This window comes from Hyaena hyaena, unplaced genomic scaffold (assembly GCF_003009895.1).
Source record: "Hyaena hyaena isolate Hyena2069 unplaced genomic scaffold, ASM300989v1 scaffold_680, whole genome shotgun sequence".
NCBI lineage: Eukaryota > Metazoa > Chordata > Mammalia > Carnivora > Hyaenidae > Hyaena > Hyaena hyaena.
In genome coordinates, this window is record NW_024081312.1 from 726,282 (window position 1) to 752,330 (window position 26,049).

Here is a 26,049-nt window from a genome sequence, read left to right on the forward strand (position 1 = left end):
TTGCTACCTTAGATACCTTCATTCCTGAGCTCTTTGCAATTTTTCAGGTGTGCCAGGCTATATGATACTTCATTTCATTGTTCACAGTTTCTGCTTCCTGGAGTGCTCTTCTTGCAGCACTTCCACACTTGCAAAGCACCTTCTTAGCATCACTTCTTCCTTTGCCAGGAGAGGAATGCTCTTCTTGCAGCACTTCCACACTTGCAAAGCACCTTCTTAGCATCACTTCTTCCCTTGCCAGGAGACCATTATTTTCTTTATGCTCCCACTAAATCTAGTTATCATAGAGCTTCTGATGCTATATTTGTTTATATATCTTTTTTCTTCTGTTCACTGTGGATCTCTGGTTGTATTCTCTGGTACCTAATATATCGCATCAATGCATTCTAGATTAGAGTTTGACAAACTGTTTCTGTAAAGGGAAAAATAGTAAATGTTTTAGATATTTAAACATATTTTTGGGCCAGATGTTCTCTGTCACAACACTAGACAGTATCTAAATGAGTGAGTATGGCTCTAACACTGGATTTGCCCTATTGGCCATAGTTTACTAGCCTTTATTCTAGACTCTTGGATAATTTATTAAATAATTTGAGCTCTTGCATATTAAAGACAACAGGATAGCTAACTAGGCAACAAATGAGCTAGAAGCATGGTATTGAAATAGAAGCCAGAGATTAAGGCGACTCATACAAGTATTAGCTAATGTTATAGTATCAATGAGATCACCAAAGGATTGGTATTTAGGGTATGTGTGTGTGTATTTTATGCCTAAAAAAATACGGCAAAGCTAGATTTTGAACATTAATCCTCAAACAGGGAGTAGTTGTTTATCCTAATATACATACATAAATAATAATTGTTCAATAAAGGTTTGTCGAATGAATGTAATTAACAATTGGTCTCTTTCAATGATCTGGTTAGGAGATGGTCAGTCTATGATTTATAGAAGAGTTCTGTTCCAAAAGTTTATTTAAAAAGAGGGTTTTTAAAACTTAAGGCAAATTTCTTCATGGACAGTGTTATTTATGTACAGTGTTGTTCCCAAGCTAATACATAAACTCCCAATTGACTTATAATATATTTGAAACAATGTCTAACAGTTCTATGCAACCTATGGCAGCGAAAGTATTTCTTTAGAAAATTGTGTTCAGAATTAGTTTGGTTACTGGGACTACATTTTTACCTCTTTAGCTTTAGTATTAATATCAAGATTTTTCATTATTCTCTTGTAAGGGTGCAGGAAATGGTACTATCCCAGTTCCAAAATACTGCTGTTTTTTCCTATAGTTTCATAGATTCGAAATGGACTAAGCCTGAGTGAAGTTTGGGGGGAAAGAATAGATAATGGGCCTCTCAGGAAGCTAGAAATCAGGATGTAAATGCTATGGGCAATTCTTATTCCCCAGTTTCAGCTTTTTTTCCCCTCCTTTTTTTTTTTTTTTTTTTTTTCCCCTCCCTTTTCCCTTAGGACACTGTAGTCCTAAGTATCAGAGATTCTCTCTTGGCCTGTTACAGAATAGAACCTCATTTTTATACCTACTCATTTACCCTTCCATACTAGGTCAATTAGTCTTCTGCCTTTGAAGCAAGCACAAACCTTTTTTTTTCTCATTTAAAAAAAATAATAATCAGGGCCACCTGCGTGGCTCAGTTGGTTAAATGTCTGACTTCAGCTCAGGTCATGATCTCTTTTAGTGAGTTCAAGCCCCACTTCAGGCTCTGTGCTGACAGCCTACTTTGGACTCTGTGTCTCCCTTTTCTCTCTGCCCCTTCTCTGCTCATGCTCTGCCCCTGTCTCTGTCTCTCTTAAAAATAAAAAATAAACATTAAAAATAATAATCAGTTATTATATGCCAGCACTGGGGAATATATAGAGGATAAACCTGAAATAAGACTACTTACTAAGTTTAGAAACCATGGGTTAATATTTTGGATTCCATTTCTTTCTATAAGGAATATAGAGAAAATCTCCTTTCTTCCTTCCTTCTCTCTTTCTCTCCTCACTTCCCTCTTCCTTCCACTTTATAGCTATTAGGAAAGAAAGGCTCAAATGATAGTGGTAGGCATTTGGAAGAAAAAATAAAGTAAGATTTATCTGTATTTAAAAAAAACCTTCATATGGGAATTTTGTCTCAGACCTGTCAACTGAATTTGTAATCTTTTAAAATTGTTCTACATACTTTATATTTCTGTAATGGATAAGCCATTGTTGTTTCCATGACATATTTTGGAACACTGTAAAAAAGTATTTCATGTGCCTTGTATTTATAGATTTATAATTAGTCATAATTCTAACTAAGATATATGGAATTTAAACTTCTGTAATTGGTTTTTAGGATAAGTAGTACTTCTCAGTTTTTAGAATCTGTCCTTTTGTTTTTTGAAATCTGTAACATTTTAATTGTTGATATTTTCATATGTGTAGTACTAATAACCATTGAAAACCTAGATCCTTATATTTAACTTTTGTTCCCACTGCAGGAATCAGAGATGGAAACAGAAGAAGAGGTTGACATTTTAATGAGTAGTGATATTTACTCTGCAACTTTATCAACCAAATCAATTTCTTTCACACGTGCCCAAACAGGATGGCTTTTTCGGGAAGATAAAACAGTATGTGCCAATCTTGACTTTTTCAATTTTAAAAATTGTTTATTCTTTCATGTTGCCAAAATAATGTGTGGAGGTATAGGAAAAAGTAGCTTACTGACTTATCTTCCAGTGGTTTATTCCCTCCTCCTTGAGTCAAGATAGGGAATTATAATGGTTGTTTACAGAGTTGGAAGATATTTTTACAGACCCCACAAGAGAAAGTTTAGCTCATTTGAATTTTATGTTGGAAAAGATTCTTTTTTTTTTTTTTTTTTAAATGTTTTTTTTATTTATTTCTAGGAGAAAGAGAGGGACAGCGTGAGCAGGGGAGGGTCAGAGAGAGAGGGAGTCACAGACTGAAACAGGCTCCAGGCTCTGAGCTGGCAGTCAGCACAGAGCCCGACGCGGGGCCCGAACCCACGAACCGCGAGATCATGACCTAAGCAAAAGTCGGACACTTAACCGACTAAGCCACCCAGGCGCCCCTATATTGGAAAAGATTCTTAATGTCAACTGCCTTGTTATTTACGTGGTTCTGTTATGCTTTTATTCCTTAAGAAGACCACAAAGAGAGATACACTTTTGAATTCATGTCCTTGGACCTTTTTTTCTTTCCACATTTAGACTTCAAAATTATTTACTCACTCAGTATCTGTTTCTCAGTAGTCATATATGACTAAAATTAAATAAGCTTACATTTCATAACACTGTCATTAGATTAAATTTCCATGGTGATTCCCTCATTAGTGAATGGTAAATTCTTTCCATAATTCCTGTTTCATCTGCCAGCAAGAGGTTATATAAGACTATTTAAAATATAGTAAAAAATTTTAATTAGACATATGAAGAAGCATTTGGTAAAGTTTTAAAGTTAAGAATAAATCATATAGGTGAGGGCCAAGATTTATTGCTTTTAAAATTATGTTTTTAAAATTATGTTTTATTACACATGCTAGAAATGAATATATTCTACCTGGAAAAGTAAAAACAGCTGGTATTAGAGTTCTATGAGGAAATTAGTAGATCTCTGTATCTCTATCTAGATATATGTATATCTATATATAAATATATGGATATAGAGAGAGAAGGAGGGAGGAATGTGGGAGAGATTGATTTATTTAAGGCAATTGGCTTATGTGAAAATAGGTGCTGGCCAGTCTGAAATCTGTAGAGCACTCTAGCAGGTCAGAAATTCAGGTAAGAGTTGATGTGGTCTGGAGTCTAAAATCTGCAGGCTAGAATCTTAGGCAGGGTTTCTGTGTTGCAGCCTTGGGGCAGAATTGCTTTTCCTTTGGGAAATTTTAGTCTTTGCTCTTAAGGTTGGCAGTTTTTTATAAAGAATACTTTATTTTATTTTATTAAAGAAATTTTTTTTTGGTTTTATTTATTTCTGAGAGAGAGAGAGAGAGCAAGCGAGAGAGAGAGCGAGCGAGCGAGCATGAGCAGGGGAGGGTCAGAGAGAGAGTGAGAGATACAGAATCTGAAACAGGCTCCAGGCTCTGAACTAGCTGTCAGCACAGAGCCGACACAGGGCTCAAACCCACTGTGAGGTCATGACCTGAGCCAAAGTCAGACACTTAACCGATTGAGCCACCCAGGCACCCCAAGGTTGGCAATTGTTTGCATGAAGCCTACCCACACTGTGGAGGGTAATCTGCTTTCTTCTAAGTCTAGTAATTTAACTGTTAATTATGTCTAAAAAATACCTCCATAACAACATCTAGATATGTGTGAAACCAGACAGCTGTGCACCATAGTCAAGCCAAGTTGATAGAAAATTAATCTTCATACAACCTTATACATAAAGCTGTAAAGTACCCCTTTACAAGTACTCAATCCCCAGAGCCCTTTGTAGAGGATTATCCATTAGGATACTCAACCTTTTTTTTATGCTCTGCATTCATGTGTCCCTAGTAATATGTAGCTTTAGTTGTTGATATTTCTTTATTTTTTCTAGTGTTATATCTATTGTTTTGCATCTTTTTTTTTCACTCTTTAGTATGTTTAGAAGCTTTTTCTTATCAGTAGTACCACTTCACTTTTTTAATAACTGCATGGTATTCCATAGTATGGATTGTAGTTTATTTATCCAGTCTCTTATTTATGGACATTTTGATGAAAGACACACATTTATGTCCAGTTTTCTACCATTATAAATGATGTGTTTATCATCCGTTTATATGCTTTTGCATTGTTTATTATAGATAGCAAGAAATGGAACGGCTGGATTATGAAGAATATACACTTAACATTTTTATTGATATGATATACTTTCAATGCTTTCTCATAAGATTACAAAAACTGAGAATTATCACCTGAGTATTTCTCAGCCACAGAAAAATTCTCACTTATTCTCACTTTTAGATATAGGCTCATCAACTTTTCTTCTCTAAGCCTATTTGGAAATAAATAGTATTATAGATTCCCAGTTGTGAGCTCCTCCTACACTGCAATATCTTTGTTGGCTTGAAGTCTTATTTGTTTGTACTCTATTCTTCTGGACAGCATTAGAGGATCAGCTCAAGAGAAGATAAAAATTGAAGCTGCTGTTCATCTAGTGCTACTGCTAAGCAGCTCAAAGCTCTTGAACAGCATCTAGGTGATCTTAAATCTTTGACAGGTAAGGAGGGAGTCAGTAATACTTATGGTTCCCATTTTGTAGGTAGAAACAGGTTCAGAATGCCTTACTTTTTGGTGACTAGTAAGAGGCTACCAAAAACAAGGTGGACATGGAAATAACTCTAAACACATAGATTTGGAATGCCAGAAAACATCAGCAAGATAGAGAGCAAGTGATTTGTATGCAAGTAGAAATGTTTTCAGTAAGTTATTGATCTTGTTTTTTGTAGTAAGCTATTTGAAACTGACCACCCGTGGGTCTGAAAAAGGTGAAGGTTAATGTTGAAGAAGGACTTCATCGAAAGGAAATAATTATTTTCCTGATATCATTTGTAACACCTGAGTTTCCCTATCCCTAATCCATAATATAAGCACTTAATTGTAATTGTGTTAGTGAGCAAAACTATTCTGTTGTTCTCTCTTCTTTATTGAAAGCAGCAAGCAGCTGTAACTTCAAGTTTGATCCTGTTAGAGAATAGAGTATTGGAACAGGTAATTCTAGTTATGCTAGAGATTCTTATGTGACTTAGACTATTTCTTTTTATTCCACTTTTTTTTTTTCTATCTATAAAATGGGAACAGTAATTATCCCTGACCTCTCCTTGTTACTCATGATGTTTGACTGTCAGCTAAATAAAGTTTTCAGATAGCTTTGTGCTACTTGGGAGTAGGTTCTAAAGAAAGACTATGTGGTATTTCTATTTAGATTTAATTCATTTGCAGATTAACTACCATACATCTTGTGTGTTTTAAAATTTCCTTTACAAATTTGAAATGTGTAATTGTATATTCTTAAATTTAATAAAATGTAGAAGATGATTCTAAAGTTCAAGTACCAAAGGAATATTTATTTTCACTTAAATGTTACATATTTATGGAAAAACGTATATTACATATTACTTTGAAACTTTCTTTTAAATCTAAGATATACTTAGTTTTAGTATTTTGAAATATTTGAATGTTTTATTATTTTGATTATTTAATTTTGTTTTAGGAAAGAGTAGGAAACTTTTTGGCAGACTTTTATCTGGTGAATGGACTTGTTTTAGAATCAAGAAAAAGAAGAGAACATCTTAGTGAAGAAGATATTCTTCGAAATAAGGCCATTATGGAGAGTTTGAGTAAAGGTGGAAACATAATGGAACAGAATTTTGAGGTACAACATTTCTGATTTACAATGTTCTAAAGAGAGAGGGGTTGCCTTCATTCATGGCACTCAGTGAGTTCATGTAAGAACACTCAGATTTTTTTTTTTTTTTTTACTATGTATCATCTTTTATTTTTCTGTGATAGGGCCATTGATAACTTTTTTGTGAATATATTCTTGGTCTTTGAGTCTTCATGAACAGATCAAAATCATAAGCATGAAACCAGTGTTAATTTTTAATCTGTGTCCCTTTGCATATATTTTTCCTACTTCACCAACTGCAGTCTGTTGCTCTGAGAGCCCAGCTAAAGTACCTCCTTAATGAAGTCATTCCTTTTTTTTTCACTTATTTATTTATTTATTTACAAATAGTTTATTGTCAAATTAGTTTTCACATAACACCCAGTGCTCATCCCCACGAGTGCCCTCCTCCATGCCCATCCCCCTTCCCCCCTACATCGATCAGTTCTCAGTTTTTGTCAGCCTAATGAAGTCATTTCTAATCTATACTTTTCCATAGGTTTTTATTCAGCATGTGTATATTGAGAGCATGCTTTATGTAACGAATTGTGTGACAGTAGGGAAGGGGAAAGGAAATTAGGAAATACTAAGGTACATGGGACATCATCATTGTCTCTGCAATCTTTTATTCCCTAATCAGATGAATTGGATGGGTTCCTAAATTTATTTTTTTATTTTGACAATTTTAGATGTACAAAAAACCAACTAGAACAGTACAAAGAATTCCTGGATACTCTTCATCAAGATTCCCCAAATGTTAACATTTTACTACATTTGTATAGCAGTGTTTTTCAAATTGAAGGCGGCATAGGGACCCCTTAGTAGGTTATGGAATCAATTTAGTAGGCTGTGGCCACCCTTTTTAAAAGAGAAAGAATTTAGAGTCTAAGTAAAGATGTTCGAGTAAAACCAGAGGACATTACATGTAGTATAGGTCATTATTTCTTCATGAAACCATAGATTCAAGGGTGTATGTGTTTGTAAATATGTATATGTGTGAGTGCTGGTTTGAAGTGTAAAATGTGAGTCACAATAACAAAAAGAGTAAAGGCTATTGTGAGGAGGCTTGAATTCCTTGAACATTTAGTTTCCTATGGTATTGTGCCAGATAATATTTCAGGGATAGATAAACTTTTCAGATTAGTATGCCAGATTCCAGCTAATTCATTGTAATGCTGTTTGTGCAGGAAAGTATTTTAATGTTTAGGAAGTTCATTTATTTAGTGAATCAGCCATAGTTTAGTTAAGTACAGTATGTGAAGTGCTTAAGAATCCTCATTAAATGTTAAAATTGTGGTTATGCCAGTATAGTGTGGTCTTCTCCCCTTTCTGCCAAGATCCTCTTGTACTCACTTTTCTTTGGGCTATGGATAGAGCCTTACAGGGCTCCATTTTCTGGAAGCAGTCTGGTATTTACTGATTTCTTGGTCAGTAGGAGATACAGGACGTGATATGCTCAGGAAATAGATATGGAGAAGAGGAACTGAGAGAGGGAATGCTGAGCTCCCATCTTTAACAAAGTTGCTACCCTCTCCCATTATTGACCAGACAAAAGGCCATTTCTTTGGACTTGTCCTGTGATTTAAATTCTATTGGACTTTTTTTTTTCTTATGATTTTTTTGTGGTAGTTACTGCTACCTTAGTTTAAGTTTGACAATAAACTGTTTTGAGATGAATGAATATATAGGTACAAAACTTGGTAGAATAGAATTTCATAGGCCATGTGCCAGTTGTCTTCAGTTGTCTGAATTTATCTGTATTTAAATTTAACAGTATACAACTTGATTTTCTTTAGGGCAGAGAGTATAATCTGATGCACCTGAAATGTTAAAGGGGGCTTTATTTATTTTTTTAAAGTTTATTTATTTATTTATTTATTTAGAAAACAAGTGGGGAAGGGGCAGAGAGAGGGGGACAAAGGATCTGAAGCAGGCTCTGGGCCGACAGCAGAGAGCCTAGTGCGGGGCTCGAACTCAGGAACTGTGAGATCATGACCTGAGCTGAAGTCAGACCCTTAACCCACTGAGCCACCCAGGCACCCCTGTTAAAGGGGCCTTTAAGTGGCATTTTAATCAGCAGTAGTTTTGAACTTTGAACTTAAAACATAGTTTAATACCAAATAGGTATATAATGGAACAAAATAATATGAAATAAATGAAGTAATTAGCTTTTGACTTCTGGTCAGAAATCAAAGGAAACAGTTCTTGTGTGAATCATAGCCCCTTGAACTGTATAGTTCTTGATGAATATTTAGATTCAACTTGTCAATTTCTATAAAAGATAAAAAACTTGATGAGATTTTGATTAGGATAATGTTGAATCTGTAGATCAATAAATTTTTACATAAAACACCTGGTTGACTTTTCTTAATTCAACTTTTCATTTTGTGATAATTGTAGGTTCACATACATAGTTGTATGAAATAATACAGAGAGATCCTATATATGCCTCACCTAGTTTCCTCCAATGTTAACATCTTGCAAAACAGTAAGGTCATATCACAATCAGGGTATTTGCATTTATAGGCAAGACCTAGAACCTGACCACCACCACAGGATCTCTCGTTCCCCTTGTATAGACACACCTTCTGCCTTTTTGCCCCTTTGTCCCTTCCCTGTCCATTATCCCTGACAGTCATTACTCTTTTCCTCCATTTTTAAAAATTTTGTCATTTCAAAGATGTTGTCTATAACCTTTTGATATTGGCTTCCCCCCCCCCCCCACTAGGTTTCATTCCCTGGTAATTTTTCCAAGTTGTATATATCAATAGTTCTTTTTCCTGCTGAATAGTAGTTCATGGTATGAATGTACCATAGTTTGCTTAACTATTCACCTGTTGAGGGACTATTGGGTTGTTTCCAGTTTTGGGCCATTATGAGTAAAGCTGTCATAAACATTCATATATAGTTTTTTGTGTGAACATAAGTCTTTATTTCTCTTTGGGAACACATGAAGCTGGCTGCTTATGTGTGCATATGGTAGATAAATGGGCAAGGGCCCCTTGAGGGTGTGGGCCCTAGGACTCTGTGTACCCCACTGACCTGGTGCCTTTGTACAGTGGTTCATGCCAGATGTTTGATTTATCTCCTCTGTGTACTGTTTATACTGTAACTGGGGCCCATGAGTGCAAGAGCACTTGGCTCTGGAGATTCCAAACAGACCAGGTTTGGTCACTCGCCACTGACAAAATCCAAAGGCAGAGAAATGAGTGGTGGTGAAACAAGAAAGGAATTTATTTCAGTGTTCCAGGTGAACACTGGAAACATAGCTAAGTGATTTCTCAAAGACTATCCAAAGTGCTAATGATAACTGGGTTTATGTAGGACAAAGTGTGCGACAAAGTTCAGTGGGTATGTGCATCTGGACAGTGAAGGTCAGGTTGATCGTTGTCTTGAGGTCAGTCACACAGGGTCTCAGTGGTGTCTTGGCAATTGTTTCTGTCAAGGAGTGGTTTGGTTTTCTGTCAAGCGATGCTTTGCATGTAGGGTTTTTGCCCGAGTTAAAAGATGACTAGAAAGAAGAACTTAATCAATTAGAAAGTAGAGGCTGAGGTCAAATGGAGATATTTGAAGTCCTCTTTTTTTTTTTATTAAAAAAATTTTTTTTAACATTTATTCATTTTTGAGAGACAGAGACAAAGCACAAGTAGGGGAGGGCACAGAGAGAGAGAAAGAGAGAGAGAGAGAAGGAGACACAGAGTCTGAAGCAGGCTCCAGCCTCTGAGCTGTCAGCACAGAGTCCGACACAAGGCTCGAACTCACAAACTGTGAGATCATGACCTGAGCCAAAGTTAGATGCTTAACTGACTGAGCTACCCAGGCGCTCCTAAAAGTCCTCTTTCAATACTTACCTCTAGAGTGCCCAGATCCTGTTCTTGCTTTGGTCCATTCAAAGCTCCCTCAATAATGAAGAGTTCATCTCTTTCCTCCACATAAAAACACGCAAAAAGACTGCACTAGGTCCAAGTGCAATTAAGAGTACAGTTGCTGGGTTGTGTGGTAGTTGAGTGTTTAGTTTCGTAAGAAACTGTGAAAATTTTCCATTTTCCATTCTCTCAAGCAGTGTATGAGTGATTTTCTTTTCAGCCTTTCCAACATTTTATATTGTCACAATTTTTATATTACACATTTTTTATTCTTTTATTTTTTATTCTTTTTATTATTTTACTCATTTGATAGTGTTTTACTTAGCTCATGATGCATAACAAAGTACCATAGACTGGATGGCCTGAACAAGAATAATTTATTTTTCACAGTTTTGGAGGCTGGGAAGTGGAAGATCATGATTTTGGCCTACTTGTATCCCAGATCAGGGTTTTCTTACTGACTTCCTGGTGTGTTCTTAGGGAAGAGCACTCTGGTCTCTTCCTTATCCTTTAAGGATAGTAATCTCATCATGTGGATAACCACCTTAATGACCTCATGTAATCCTAATTAACCTCCCAAGGCCCCACCTCAAATACCTTTAAGTTGGTGGCTAGGGTTTTGGAGGGACACAAGCATTCATGACAGATCATGAATAGTGCTATCTCATTGTGGTTTTGTTGCATTTCCCTAATAGCTAATGATACTTGAATGCTCATCTTTTCCTGTGCTTTTTGCTATAAAATATACAGATTTATATCCTCTTTGATAAAATGTCTCTTCCATGTCTTCCATTGTCTAATTGTATTGTTTCTTTACTGTTGAATTTTCAAAATTCTTTATATATTTTAGATACTAATTTTTTGTCAGATGTATGTACAGGTATTTTTTTCCTACTCTAGCTTTTCTTTGCATCCTATAAATGGGTCTTTTGAAAGGAAAGGTTTTTATTTTGATGAGGTCCAGTTTATCATTTTTTGTGTTATTGTATCCACCAAGTCTAAAATCTCTATGCTTATTTGCAAGTCCTTAAGATTTTCTCATATATCTTTTTGATAAAGTCTTGTATTTCTACATTTTACATTTAAGTCCATGAATTAATTTTGTATAAGGTATGGTATATTTTTTCTTTCTTTCTTTTGTTCGTTTTCTTTCCTTCCTTCCTTTCTTCCTTTGTTATTTTATTTCCTTTGATGTCCAATTGATTTAGCACCATTAAAACAAAAAGGGCTATACGTCCTCCATTAAATAACCTGTTGGAATTTATATTGAGGTAGTGTTGAATCTGTAAATTAAAGTCTGGAGGCTTGATATTTTAAAAATACTGAATCTTCTGTTTCACGAACATGGTATATCTCTCCATTTATTTAGATCTTTTATAGTTTATATCAGAAGTGTTTTGTACTTTTTAGTGTACAAGTCTTACACATCTTTTACTAAATTTATCTCTCCAGCATTCAGTATTTTTTAGTGCTTTCATAAATGGTAATGTTTTTAGACTTCATTTTCCAGTCATTCCTTAATAGTATATAGAAATATATATGATATTTATATATTATATAGATTTTTGTAGATTCTTTAGGGTTTTCTACAGGAGACCATATCATCATGTGATAAAGGTTTACCTTTCCCTTGGTACTCTTTTTGCCTTTGTTTTTCTTACTGTATTGTATTAGGAAGTAACACCAAAATAATGTTGAATAAAAGTCCTGAGAGCAGGTGCCATGCCTTTTTCCTGACTTTAGAACTTTAGAAGGGTTTTTTTTTTTTTTATATCAATGTGAATTTAAAAAAATCATTATACAATTTTGTAATCTGGCAGAAGTAATTTCTTAAGAATTACTAAGAGCCATGACTGTATTGTTATTTGTTCTATAATCCTTGTAAGATTATATTTTTAATTTTTTAGAATGACGAAATGTGTATCTCATCATATGTTGTTTGGACTTTTGATAGGGAAGAACTGAAGAATTACATTTGAGAATCTTTTTGGAGTTCAATTATAAATATTTAGAAGAAATTTAAAGAAAATAGTAATTCTGTCAGATACTCATCTATACATATAATTTGATTTGGTTGAATCAGGTAAGGTGCAGGATGCAAGAACATCAAAATAGTATTGATAAGTCTAATTATAAAAAAGATACAAAAAGCTGTGTTTGTATATGTGTGTTTGTGTGTACATGTATTTTCTTAGATACAATTTGCTAACACATGGAAGCAGCATGAAACTGATACCAGTTTATTTATCTTAAATAGTGGGAATTAAAGGAGGAGAGAAATATTTAAATGCATTTTGTAGAGAATTTTAGAAATATAGTTTTTTTAAACCTACATAAGCTTTTTAGGAAAGGTATATGTGAATTAACATGCAAAGTTTAAAAATTGGGGTTAAAAAGAGTAAAGGGAGGGATCTTTCATTTTAATGATGAACTATTTTTACAATCTTAACAGTTTAAAAAAACATATACCAGAATTTAATAGAACATATACAAAAATATAGGACCCTTAATCCAGGCTGTTAAGTATATGCCTTTCCAGTCTGCCTTGGTCATAGTTGCTTCTTTTGGTACATTCAGATGTTTAACATGTCTTAGAAATTCTTTCAAGATATTGGGAAGCTGAAGTTGGAAGAGGAGTGGCAGACGTTAAGATATAATACTGGAAAGATGCTGTTGGTAAATGTAAAAATATAAGTATTGTTATATTTAAAGAATTATGCTCATAAAACACATATTAGTAAAAAAACAGTTTTGGCTTTGGAGTATTATTGAAATTTTCAAGAACCTAGAAAATACATGTGATTATTCTTATTTTATTAAAAAAATTTTTTTAATAGTTTATTTTTGAGACAGAGCATGAGTGGGGGAGGAGCAGAGAGAGGGAGACAGAATCTGAAACAGGCTTCAGGCTCTGAGCTGTTAGCACAGAACCTGATGCGGGGCTTGAACCCATGAACCGCGAGATCATGACCTGGGCCAAAGTCAGACACTTAACTGAGCCAGTCACCCAGGCGCCCCTATTCTTATTTTAAAAAACATGAAAATATTATATTTTGAAGCCTCATTTTAATAGAAATTCAGGTTTTAAAAAATGTCTAATTCTTTTCAAAATAAATTTATATTCATTATTGTAAATGAATACCTTTGAGTTTCTTCTTTTTTAAGCAAATATTTTTTTCTAATTTCCATAAGAAATTGCTTGTAGATAGCATTTAGGAATTATTTGCCATTAAACTAGTTTTGCCATGCCTCTTCTTCCTCTCCCTCCTTTCCAGATATGTTTTTCATATTTAGTACCTATTTTAGATATACAGAGGATCCAAAGTGGGCTCTGTGTTGACAGCAGACAGCCTGATGTGGGGCTCAAACTCATGAGCTACGGGATCATAACCTGAGCTGGAGTTGGACACTTAACTGACTGAGCCTCCCAGGTGCCCCTTGACAATATTTTTGGTAGCAAAATTTAAGGGCTCAGAAATTCCTAAGTCATGGGTACTTGCTCCTGTGTTTTTGGTGCTTTTTTCCCTTCTTATCCTAACCAATTCTTGTTGGAGGAGGGAACAATGCTCCATTTATACCTTAGATATAGAGTCATTGGTAAAAGCATTTATTGTGTACAATCTATATAAAATATAAATATATATAATGTTGAGTTAAAGTCTATTACTGTTTATGTCTTTTTAAGCATATAGGATCTAAATAAGAATACATAGATATAAAATAAAATGAACGTCTTAAACATCCAGAAGCCTTTTCTATATAATAAAATAGTAGCAAACCTAGCAATAAATTTAAAAATTATATTTTATATGCCTCAGGGAAAACAGGCATTCAGATTTTTGCATTTAGTCATGAAGAAAGGTTTGATAACATTTCAGTTACAGAATCTGTTGACCTGGGGAAATAACATTAGAAAACCATCTGGTATCCTGTTGCAGCCTTCATGTCTTCCTGTTTCGGTAGATAGCTAGGGTAGCAGTGTTGAGGGAACACTAAAGGATGTAGCTACCAGTGTCTGTTTATAACAAAGGATCGATTAGAATAAACAAACTAGGAAAGACCTAATTAAAATATAATTGATATCATGATGAGGTAAAGTACTCAAAGGTTAAAATTACACTTATTAACAGTCTCTATAAGATGGTAATGTATAATTTACAGTTTAGGAAGAATTTTGTTGGAAATAGTAGGAACTGCTTACAGAAGTTTATTACCTGAAAAAATATACTTAAATGACATGCCACATTGTGTAATCATGCCTGGCAAATGAGTCTTTATTGTAATAATATATGTGTATGTATGGTAATACGTATATAGACAAGTATCAAACCATTTATAGTCAAATATACAAAGCAAGAGTAGACAAATTTGAAGCAGTGTTCTGAAAGAGAAATTGATTATGACCTACAACTAGTTAGAGATTTGGGTGTAGGTGAGATTAGCCTTTGCTATTTTTTTTGGGTTGGAGCAGCAGTCTTAAGTTTTTCCAGTCTCTACCCCTAGAATTACAGGCTCTGTTAGTTGGTGTATATCTGTCTGTCCTTTGCAATGCCCCAAGATACTATTTTTACCTCGTAACACAATATTTGTGAGGGTCGTTAACTACCTTTTAAGCCTGCTTGTCATTGTACTAAGCCATTGCCACATACCACAGCTTTATATGTAGTATCCCATGTTATGTATTAAATTGGTATTGGTTATTTTTTCTTCTGTAAAAATCTGAGTTTGTGTGGTATCTCTGCTCTGTGGGTTAATCTCAGACCTAGTCTTTTTTTTTTTTTTTTGGTCTTATTTCTTTGCTATTAGACTTGACTCTCATCTACATGGTTTAAGATTATTTATTACTTATTTAGTATTCCAGGTAGCAGGAATAGTAGTAATTCCTAATAATAATTTGGAAGGGGAGGACTTGCCTGTTTTGTTTGAGGACCCAATCAGAAGTTGTGCATCCCTCTGCTCACATCACATTGGTTAGAACTTAGTAACACGGTAACACTTAGCTGCAAGGGTGACTAGAAAAATAAGTCTTTAATCTAGGAAGTCATATGTCTAGTGAAAAATTTGAATGAGAGATTTGTTTGTTTTGTTTATTTATTTACAATAAAGGGAGAATACATATTGGGTAGACAGCTAGTGGTGCCTAATGTCTCATTGGTTGGATACATATCTGACGATGCTTCTGTTACCATGTAAACACTGATAACTCTCACCTAAAATATACTTTCAGTAGTGACTGTCCTCCTAATTGTCAGATCTGTAGTGCTTTCTATCTACTCCATTTGGATAAACATAGGTATCTAAAATTTAATGTTTAAATCTGATCAATTTTATTTCTCCTGTCTTCTCTGTCTTGAATGGTGGCACCATTATCCACTACCATTACCCAAACACACTGTAATTTGTCCTTAGACTTCTTTTAGCTTTCCTTAATCAATCACAAAATCTTGAAGATTTCTTGAGTCTGTTTTTCTCCTTCCATTTTGAAACAGCTCCCAGAGTGATCTGCCTGAAATAGATTGAACTATGTAATGCTTGTGCTCAGTAGGTAAAGTGTATAGAATAATTACTACATGTCAGACACTGTTTTTAAGTACTTTATATTTAACAAGCCATTTTTATCCTCACAACAACCTTGTGAGGTTATATAGTTGACTAAACTGAGACAAGAGGTTGAATGATTTGTCCAAAGTTAGTTAATAATTGGCAAAGATAGGGTTTAATCAGTCTGGCTGCAAAATGTGTGTGTTTAAAAAAAACCACATTATGTTGCTCAAAATATTTGTCCGTTGCTTCCTGAATAAAATACAATCTCCTCAGTGCACCAAACCCTCCCAAACTACTTTTTCTTATTTCTGACTTGCTCACTTAACCATTTCTTACTACTCTCTCTTCATATATTTTCTATTCCCACTAAGTAGACACACTGCACTTGCAGTTTTCCAGTACACCACATGATTTTTCTCACCATTATGCTTTCCTCAGTCTTCTTCAACTGGTGATTTTATTCTTTCTTTTTGACTCCTCTGCTCAGGAACCATGATTTCTGACACTTATCCTTGGCCACCTCAATGTGAGTCAGAAACCCCTTCTGTGATTTTATCTCCTCCTTTAGATCCCTAAATCATAGCCCCCATCATTCTGGATGATAACCTACTTTCTGTGTGTCTCTTGTAAGCTTTTCACAGATGAAATTGTTGTCTTTCATACTGCTGATGTTCAGACACTGTTAGTTTCCTTTTTTCCCCACATCCTCTGATGCTATTCAGAGATCTCAATGACTTCTAACCAGTAAAATGCATGGCTCTTTTTCAGGCATCTTTCTCTTTGAAGTCTTTGTGTCCTCATATTTAACAGTCTTTTGGCCTCCTTGATTTTTCTTTTTTCTGTATTGATTGATATTTGGCTTCTTTCTGTCTCTCCCACCCCATCGCCTAAGACCACCAATGCATATTGTTTTGGGAACTCAGTCATCACTCCTCTGTTTTCTCACTTAATTTTTTTAATCTAGTCAGAGAATTCTCATATCTTTAACTCTGATTTCTTCCCTTTTCTTTTTCCTCTAGAAACTTCCCAGCATATAACTGTTTACTGTTATTTACCAAATACTTTATTCTGTCCAAGGCAGTTTGAGATAGGTGGTCATTTTGCATGTGAGTTAAATTGACCCAAGACAATGTAACTTGCTCAGATTTCTACAGCTACCAGGTAGTGGAGCTAAGGTTGCAACTCAGTTTGGTGTCTTCAAAGTCCTTGATTTTTTAACAGCTCTAATATCCTGCCTATTAACATCTAATGCTCATAATATCCAAAAAAAAGGTACTTGTCTGAATGGGGCCCTGTCCCAGTGTCAACCATCTTGTTATTTATATCAGTCTTTCGTTTATTGTCCTTTTGCTCCATGAGTTTGTCTTGGTAGTTTTCCTTAGCAGGTTTCAGTTTCTGCTGCCACATCCGTCGTCCTTATTGCCAGTCCATCCTTTGTGATGCAAATTGATACTTAACAAAGACCACCTGTAAGTTTTAAAAACTGACATGATCTTTATCACTATTGTGTTGACCTCCCTTCTGAACTTCCCTTTTCAAAAGTTCAAATATATCAACAGCTTTTTTTTTTTACCATTAATTCTTCTTGTCTAAAATATTTTCATTTAGTTTTCATTTAAATCTGAGCCCCCATCTCCTAGTCTCAATTTATTATCCATAGAAGGTGATTCTTTTTTCTGAACTTCAGTACTACTCAGGTTTTTGTAACTTCATTTGGCCTTAAATCATGTAATATTTTATAATTCTGACTGTTATGTCTAAATTTTTTTTCTCTTTCCAACTCTGAATTGTAAATTCCTTGAAGTCAGGGTTACTTTTTATATTTCTAGTCCCATGTCCAACATCTGGCATAATACCAGGAATATTTTAGATGATTAAAATATTGAATGAATGGATTTTATTACTTTGATATTTATCTTATTTGAGATTTAGAAAAAAATGATAGTCTTACTAAAGTAGCTTAAATCACCAAGGAACTATCTCAGAAGTACTTCTTAAAGCATTATATTGAAGAATTTAAGTATATTAGTAATTTAAATAATTTATCATACATTTTAATTTTATATTTTTAAAAATATGACATTTTTCTTCTCTCTTTCTCTGTCTTTGTCTCTTCTTCTTTCTTTGTTTTATTTTTTGGCAGCCTGTTCGAAGACAGTCCCTTACCCCTCCTCCTCAGAACACTATTACTTGGGAAGAATATATATCTGCTGAAAATGGAAAGTAAGTATTTTTGTTTTATTTTGGAAAGGGATTTTTGGGCTTTATTTTATTCAGTGGTTATTAGAAAGAACAGTTTGGAAAAATGAGAATATTTAGGAATAAAATTATTTTAGAATTATTAGTATGGTTTTGTCTGAGGTAATTCTTTTTTCTTTTAAAAATATGGATTATGTGTGATGAGAATGGAATTGTTGTCTTTCATATTGCCTGATGCTCAAACACTGTTTCCTTTTGTCCCACAACTTTCTGATGCTATTCAAAGGAAATACAGTGTGAGGAATTTCCCACTGAAGTTGGTTATTTGAGTTTTTCTATTATATGTGAACTTTTATATTCTGTTACTATCCTGAGCCTTTACATGGCAGGTAAAGTCATTCACTGTTTTTCTACTTTTTACCTTTATAACCTCATCACCTGCCATTATCTCCTTGTTTTAGCCTGTGCCAGACTTTTTCTCATCATCCTTACAAAAGACTCTGCCTTAATTTTATATTACTGATTCTGGGGCGCCTGGGTGGCTCAGTTGGTTGAGCACCCAACTTCGGCTCAGGTCATGATCTTGTGGTTTACAAGTTTGAGTCCCACGTTGGGCTCCTCTCCTGTCATCATAGAGCCTGCTTTGGATCCTCTGTATCCTCTCTCTCTGCCCCTCCTCTGCCTGTGCTCTAACTCTCTCACTCTCTCAAAAATAAACATTAAAAAAATTATTTGCAAAATGTTATATTACTGATCCTTACTAGAATACCTATTACATGGTTTGTATGTAGTAGATATTTATTGAATAAAAGGATGATGGGTGATTAAATGGTTTCATTTATTAATTTTTTTAAAGTTCATTTTGAGAGAAAGAGCATGCAAGCTGGGGAGGGGCAGAGAGAGGAGGAGAGAGAGAATCCCAAGGAGGCCCTTTGCTGTCAGCTGCTGTCAGCATGGAGCCTGACTTGCAGGCTCTATCTCAGGAACTGTGAAACTGTGAACTGAGTGAAATCAAGAGTCGGATGCTTAACTGATACCCAGACACCCTAAAATGGTTTATTTTAAATGAAGAAGTAAAAAGAAATTTTTTTCTGCCCTGTTGTGTCCAAGAAGGTACAGTTGTTTGTAGAATATATTCCTTTTGCTGGAGAATAAAATATTACCTTACTTCCATGATTAGGAAGACGTTGTCATGAGTACTTTTTTTAATATTTAGGGGTTTTTATTATACTTTTCTAACTTCTCCAAAATGTTTCCATTTTTTAATAATCTATAGTTAATGTAAAATTCTTTATTCTTTATTTCTTGGTCAGTGCTAATAAGTGTACACAGTAAAAGAGATTGAATTGGATAAGCGATTTTAGAGATACATTAATATTTTTAAAGTTTATTTTTTCTAGTGATTTGGTTTATTCCTAAAAATAGTGATTATTAAAATTATATTCAATATGAAATTTGTTGAGTTTGATAATTTTTTCTGAACTTTTCACTATGCTAGTTTATTTTTTTTATTACCCTTGTCTCATTTCTTATATATGTCTTAAGTCCTTTTAGCACAACTTAAATTTATACAGAGTAAGAAAAATTAAAATATTAATGATATCCTTAGAATATGACAGATTCTTTATAGAAAGATGATAACATGTAGAAAAGGTTTTCCTAATTCTTTTTCCCCCCTTTTTAGAGCTCCTCATCTGGGTAGAGAACTGGTGTGCAAAGAGAGTAAGAAAACATTTAAAGCTACAATAGCCATGAGCCAGGAATTTCCCTTGGGAATTGAGTCGTAAGTTTGTTGCAAACTATACAAGTTTATGAAAGAAACTATGAAACCCTAAAGGTTATAATAATATTTGCATCTGAGTGTTGCATTTGAGGCCTTTGAAATGAAAAAGCAAATAGCCATTGGTTTGGTACTGTGTCACCCTTCTAGACATTTTCTGGTTCACAAATTATTAACATTTTTACTGTTTTAACCAGATAAATTTTTGAATTGTTTTTAAGTTATAAAAGTAGCAAATGAATACATTTTCATTGTAAAAAATCTAATAGCATGGAAGTGTATGGAATAAAAATGACAGTTTACTTCTACTTCACTAATAGTTAATAGGTGAATAACTGGTATATTTTTGTCTAAATTTTTCTGTGTGTGTTTGCATTTTTATAAGCTTGAGGGATAGTTTACATTTTGTTCTGTGAGTTTTCTTTTTCCTTTTTTTTTCTCTTTATTTAAAAAATTTTTTAATGTCTATTTTTGAGAGAGGAGAGAGAAGGGAGGGATGGAGGGAAGGGCGGAGAGAGAGGGAGACAAAGAAACAGAAGCAGACTCCAGGCTCTGAGCTGTTAGCACAGAGCCTCATGCGAGGCTTGAACTCATGAAGTGTGATACCATGACCTGAGCCAAAGTCAGACACTTAATTGTCTAAGCCACCCAGGTGCCGCAATTTTTTTTTATCTTCTAAAAATGAGTGTGTAGTAGGCCAGTTTAGAAGGGGAAAGGAACCAAGAAGGAAAACAAATAGCCTATGGCTTCAATTCATTCCTTACTACAAAGCTGTAATCATCAAGATAGTATGGTGTTGGCATAAAAACAGACACATCGACCAATGGAATAGAATAGAGAACCCACAGTTGTATCCACAGATGTATGGTCAACTAATCTTTGACAAAGCAGGAAAGGGTATCCAATGGAAAAAAGACAATCTCTTTAGCAAATGGTCCTGGGAGAATTGGACAGCAACATGAGGAAGAATGAAACTGGACCACTTTCTTACACCGTACACAAAAATAAACTCTAAATGGATGAAAGACCCAAATGTGAGACTGAAAACCATCAAAACCCTAGAGGAGAAAACAGGCAACAACCTATTTGACCTCAGCCGCAGCAATTTCTTACTCGGCACATCTCCAAAGGGAAGGGAATTAAAAGCAAAATGAACTATTGGGACCTCATCAAGATATAAAACTTCTGCACGACAAAGGAAACAGTCAACAAAACTAAAAGGCAACTGATGGAATGACAAGATATTTGCAAATGAAATATCGGATAAAGGGCTAATATTCAAAGTCTATAATGAACTCACCAAACTCCACACCCGAAAAACAAACAACCCAGTGAAGAAATGGGCAGAAGATATGAATAGATACTTTTCCAAAGAAGACATCCAGATGGCTAACACACATGAAAAGATGCTCAACATCACTCATCATCAGGGAAATACAAATCAAAATCACATTGAGATCCACCTCACAGTGGTCAGAGTTGCTAAAATTAACTCAGGAAACAATAGAAGTTGGCGAGGATGTGGAGAAATGGGAAGCCTCTTACTTTGGTTGGTAGGAATGCAAACTGGTGCAGCCACTCTGGAAAACCGTGTGGAGGTTCCTCAAAAAACTAAAAATAGAATTACCTTATGACCCAGCAATAGCACTACAAGAATGTATCCAAAGGATACACGGGTGCTAATGCATTAGGGGCATATGTCCCCCAATGTTTATAGCAGCGCTATCAACAATAGCCAAATTATTGAAAGAGCCAAATGTCCATAAGCTGATGAATGGAGAAGGAAAATGTGGTATATTTATACAATGGAATACTACTTGGTGATTAAAAAAAAAAAAAAAAAAAGAATGAAACCTTGCCATTTCCAACAACGTGGGTGGAACAGGAGGGTATTCTGCTAAGTCAGTCAGAAAAAGATATGTTTTCACTCATATGTGGAATTTGAGAAACTTAACAGATGATCATAGGGGAAGGGAAGGAAAAATAAGTTAACAAACAGAGAGGAAGGCAAACCATAAGAGACTCTTAAATACAGAAAACACACTGAGGGTTGATAGGGGTGCGGGGTTGGGGGAGCAGGGAAAATGGGAGATGGGCATTGAGGAGGGCACTTGTTGGGATGAGCACTGGGTGTTGTATGTAAGTGGTGAATCATGGGAATCTACTCCTGAAGTCAGGACCACACTGCATACACTGTATGTTAGCCAACTTGACAATGACTTATATTAAATAACTAAGTAAAAATGAGTGTATCTTGGAGTTTGCACAATTACATTTTTATCTCTCTTTCTTCTTTTGTTGGTATTTTGTAATATTGATGTACTGTCCTTTATTTTATCGTCCCCCTACTGATAAACATTTTGATTGTTGTTTTTCACCATTGTGAATAATACTGGAATGAACATCTTGAATATATCCTTTCAAACCTGTACTTATCAGATGCTCATTAAAAAAAATCAGTTTGGAGAGAGGTGGAATGGGAGAGGTGTGTAGATAGATCTGACAGAATGATAACTTCAGCCTTCTCTCTAAAGTAAGGGATAAATTGAAGCCCCAGGCTATTTTTCCTTTCTCCTTCCTTTCCCTTCTAAACTGGCCTAGCATATTAAAAAATAATTCTCATAGAGGAAAGAAGGAGTCATGTTTTTTACCAAAGATATGCATGCTCGCTTCATACTTCTCAATAGTAAATATAGAAAAATAGATAGAATGAGCTATATATATGCCTCAATCTATAGATCAGAGAGGAAGATTGATAGTTCTTAGAGATGTGGGAAGGGCATTAGCCATACATACAGATCTGCATAATTCATCCTATCTAGGGCCCAGTTAACTCAAGGATACACCAGTTTTATGTTCTAATAAGAAAAATACGGCTAATTGTAAGATGCTATCAATTTTAGGAGTTATCCCTATTTCACTGTTAATATGTGGAAAAAACAGGTACATTATGTTTTATAAAATTTGGCTTTTATAACCATTCCTTCTGAAATAAAGAAACGTAGCATATAGAAGACAGACAAAAAATTCATTCTAGAATATAACAGATCAAAGAACAGAAGAAAATTCCTTGTAAATGCTATAGAAAAATGTAATAGGAATGTGAAATCAGTAAAGGGATCATTCTAAGATGAGATGATAATAGAAAGAAATAAAAAGGTGATTATAAAGCTAAGGAAATAAACACTAAATAACACTGTTGCAAAATAAAACACATTAGAAACAACAATGAACACAATAGATGTAGCTGAAAAATTTGATAGTTCATAGTGATAGTTCATAGTGAACTTAAAGAGATGAAAGGAATTAGAGAAGCAATGTTTATGGAGGACAAAGGGCTCAACATAAGGATCATTAGTGGTCCACTTCTATAAAAAGCCTCCAAAACGTAACCAAAATAGTATTCAAAATAGGATAAAAGACAATTTTTCTGTAAGGAAACACTGAGTTTGTAACATAATACAATGTTACAATTCTTACGTTCCAATAAGAGAAATCAATAATGACTGTGTCAATAGTTATCCTGATTAGACTGTTGGACTTCAGTTGTTGATAAAGAAATCCAAAAAATAGAGTTAAAAACCTGGCTTTACATTTTTTCACATCTCTGACATTTCTGAGACAAAGTATGATCAAGTGTGTATCTGGATAAGGTGTCATTTACATATCAAAGCAGTTGAAAGCACAGAAGAATTCAAGAAATATAGCAGCCATGAGTCCACTTTGAAAGAAAAATACTACTTGAAAATGAAATTTACCCAACCAAAAGATGAAATGAGAAATTCTAGTTCATGACTAGTGTAATACTGAATCTTGGGAGACGTCATGAAATTGTAATTTAGAGGGAAAGAAGCATAAACTGAAATTTTATGCCAGCTAGATTGCCCTCTAGCAAAACAGAACACTCATTTATGAAATCTGCAAGAAATTAAGGAATACTAAGCACATAAGAGCCCATCACACATACAGAATTGACAGTGAGATATAGCCACCCAAACGGTGAGGCTAAGTAAAGAACTCAGGCTTCAGAAAGAACATGGGTGTAAGCCTTGAGTTCATTCAAGTATAGATATAAAAATCAAACATCTGTGGAAATTGTGGTTTCACATTCAACTGTAAAAGTTGTAAACTTTGACAGTAAAAAGAATAATAAAGAGTCAGGAGGAAGAAGGAGGTCACATTTCTTCATCCTTAACATCTAGAAGTTAAACTTACTGAGTGTGATGCATATAGTTATAAAGCAACATAGGGACACAAATCAGTTTGAAAATTGATAACCTTTTTTTCTTCCATTTTTCAGATTATTGAATGTTTTGGAAGTAATAGCTCCCTTCAAGCACTTTAACAAGCTTAGAGAATTTGTTCAGATGAAGCTTCCTCCAGGCTTTCCTGTAAAACTAGGTAAGAGAAAGAAAAATTTACATGTAATTTTATTGTCTATTAGAAACGTGGAGCTGATTACTAAAATTTAATAAGAAATGTGCTTTTGAAGGAAAATGATTTCCTAGTTGCTTACGTTTATATAAAGTTTTTCTGTGATTACATGCATTGAGATTCATGTTTTATCAACTGTATAAAGTGTCCAGTGCTGTTCTAATTCTACTGGATTTAAGTTAAATGTAAAGGGTATGTGAATATTTCATATAACAGGGTGTGGGTGAACTTACAATGCACTGTGATAATGTTTTTAATGTGGAAATAGGGAGACTAGGTTTTAGCCCAATTTAGACTAGTTTGAGTTTCTGAACAGTGGGGATATTTCTGGGATCAGCAGTCAGTATTCATGGGTATAGTAATACTCATTTTTCAGTTTTAAATGTTTAAACTTAATTTCATCTTAAGCAGTGATCTTTAAAAAAAATAGTAAACTCCGAGGGTTTACTGGGTGGCTCAGTCGGTTGGGTGTCCAGCTTAACTCAGGTCACGATCTCACGGTTCGCAAGTTTGAGCCCTGCGTTGGGCTGTGTGCTGACAGCTTGGAGCCTGGAGCCTGCTTTGGATTCTGTGTCTCCCTCTGTCTGTTCCTTCCCTGTTCACCCCCCCCCTCTCTCTCTCTCTCTCTCAGAAGTAAATAAACATTAAAAATAGTAAATTCCCATTTTTGTGCATATTTATCTACTAATCAGAAAACTGGGACCAAGAGACTATTAAAAGTTTTTTTAGGAGTTTAGAGTAGATTTAGCATTAAGCATCAGGAGAACCTTTCATACCACCCAGTTTCTGTTTGGATGGTATTAATATTACAGCAGATATTTAATCAGTGCTTGCTATGTGCCAGATGCTTTTCTAGCGGTTAGAGACAACAAAGTGTCTGCTTTTCTTAGTGTTTGCATTCCAGTGGGAGGGAAAACTAAATATATAGTAAATATAACCTTTATATAATCCCTCAGATATATTTTATTTTTTTATGCAGTATTATTGAAACAACATTTCAGCATAATTAGGCCAAAATGTTTTTCTCTCAGAAATAATGCTTTAATTCCTAAAAATTAAACATAACCTTCTCAACTTTCCAAACCTGGAAGTAAGCATTTTGAGGATTAAATTAAATTTTATTTTATTTTTTATTTTTTTAAATATTTTTATTTATTTCTAGGAGAGAGAGAGAGTGATTGAGTGAGTGAGTGTGTGAGCAGGGGAGGGTCAGAGAGAGAGGGAGATACAGACTCTGAAAGGCTCCAGGCTCCAAGCTGGCAGTCAGCACAGAGCCCGACGCGGGGCTCGAACCCATGAACCGCGAGATCATGACCTAAGCGAAAGTCGGATGCCTAACCGACTAAGCCACTCAGGCGCCCTAAATTTTAAATCATGTTCTCAAAATGTCATTATAATTCCCTTTGTGATGTCATTATGATGTCTTCCCTTTATGATGAAGAATCACTGGGAACCCAGTGTCTACTTGAAGAAGCCAGTGATAAGACCTTAGGTAGAAATGATTTGAAAATTAAAGTGATCAAGAGATGTGTGTTTGAACTCCACAGCTCAGGGATCATTATATCAGCATTTCTGCAGAAGCTTAAAATTCCGCTATAATTTTCTATAGCCGGAAAATAGTTGAAGCAATGGACTCCCTTCTAGGTGCTGTATTTAAATTTTTTTTTAATGTTTTATTTTTTTTTGAGAGAGAGAGAGAAACAGTGCGAGCAGAGGAGAGACAGAGAGAGAAGGAGAGACAGAATCTGAAGACAGGCTCCAGGCTCTGAGCTGTCAGCACAGCTCAACTGACTGAGCCATCCAGGCACCCCTAGGTATATATAAAGAAGCACTGTGACAAACTA

General features: G+C 34.7%; 1 protein-coding gene across 1 annotated transcript in view; it reads left to right on the forward strand.

The window, feature by feature from the left end:
- ANKRD13C (ankyrin repeat domain 13C) overlaps positions 1 to 26,049 on the forward strand; it is a 95,011-nt gene that overhangs the window by 62,962 nt on the left and 6,000 nt on the right. Inside the window, exons 8-12 of the mRNA XM_039217316.1 lie at positions 2,485 to 2,616; positions 6,209 to 6,370; positions 17,936 to 18,015; positions 19,676 to 19,774; positions 24,072 to 24,172. Of these exons, the coding sequence (XP_039073247.1) occupies positions 2,485 to 2,616; positions 6,209 to 6,370; positions 17,936 to 18,015; positions 19,676 to 19,774; positions 24,072 to 24,172 (574 nt within the window). The remainder of the gene's footprint in view (positions 1 to 2,484; positions 2,617 to 6,208; positions 6,371 to 17,935; positions 18,016 to 19,675; positions 19,775 to 24,071; positions 24,173 to 26,049) is intronic.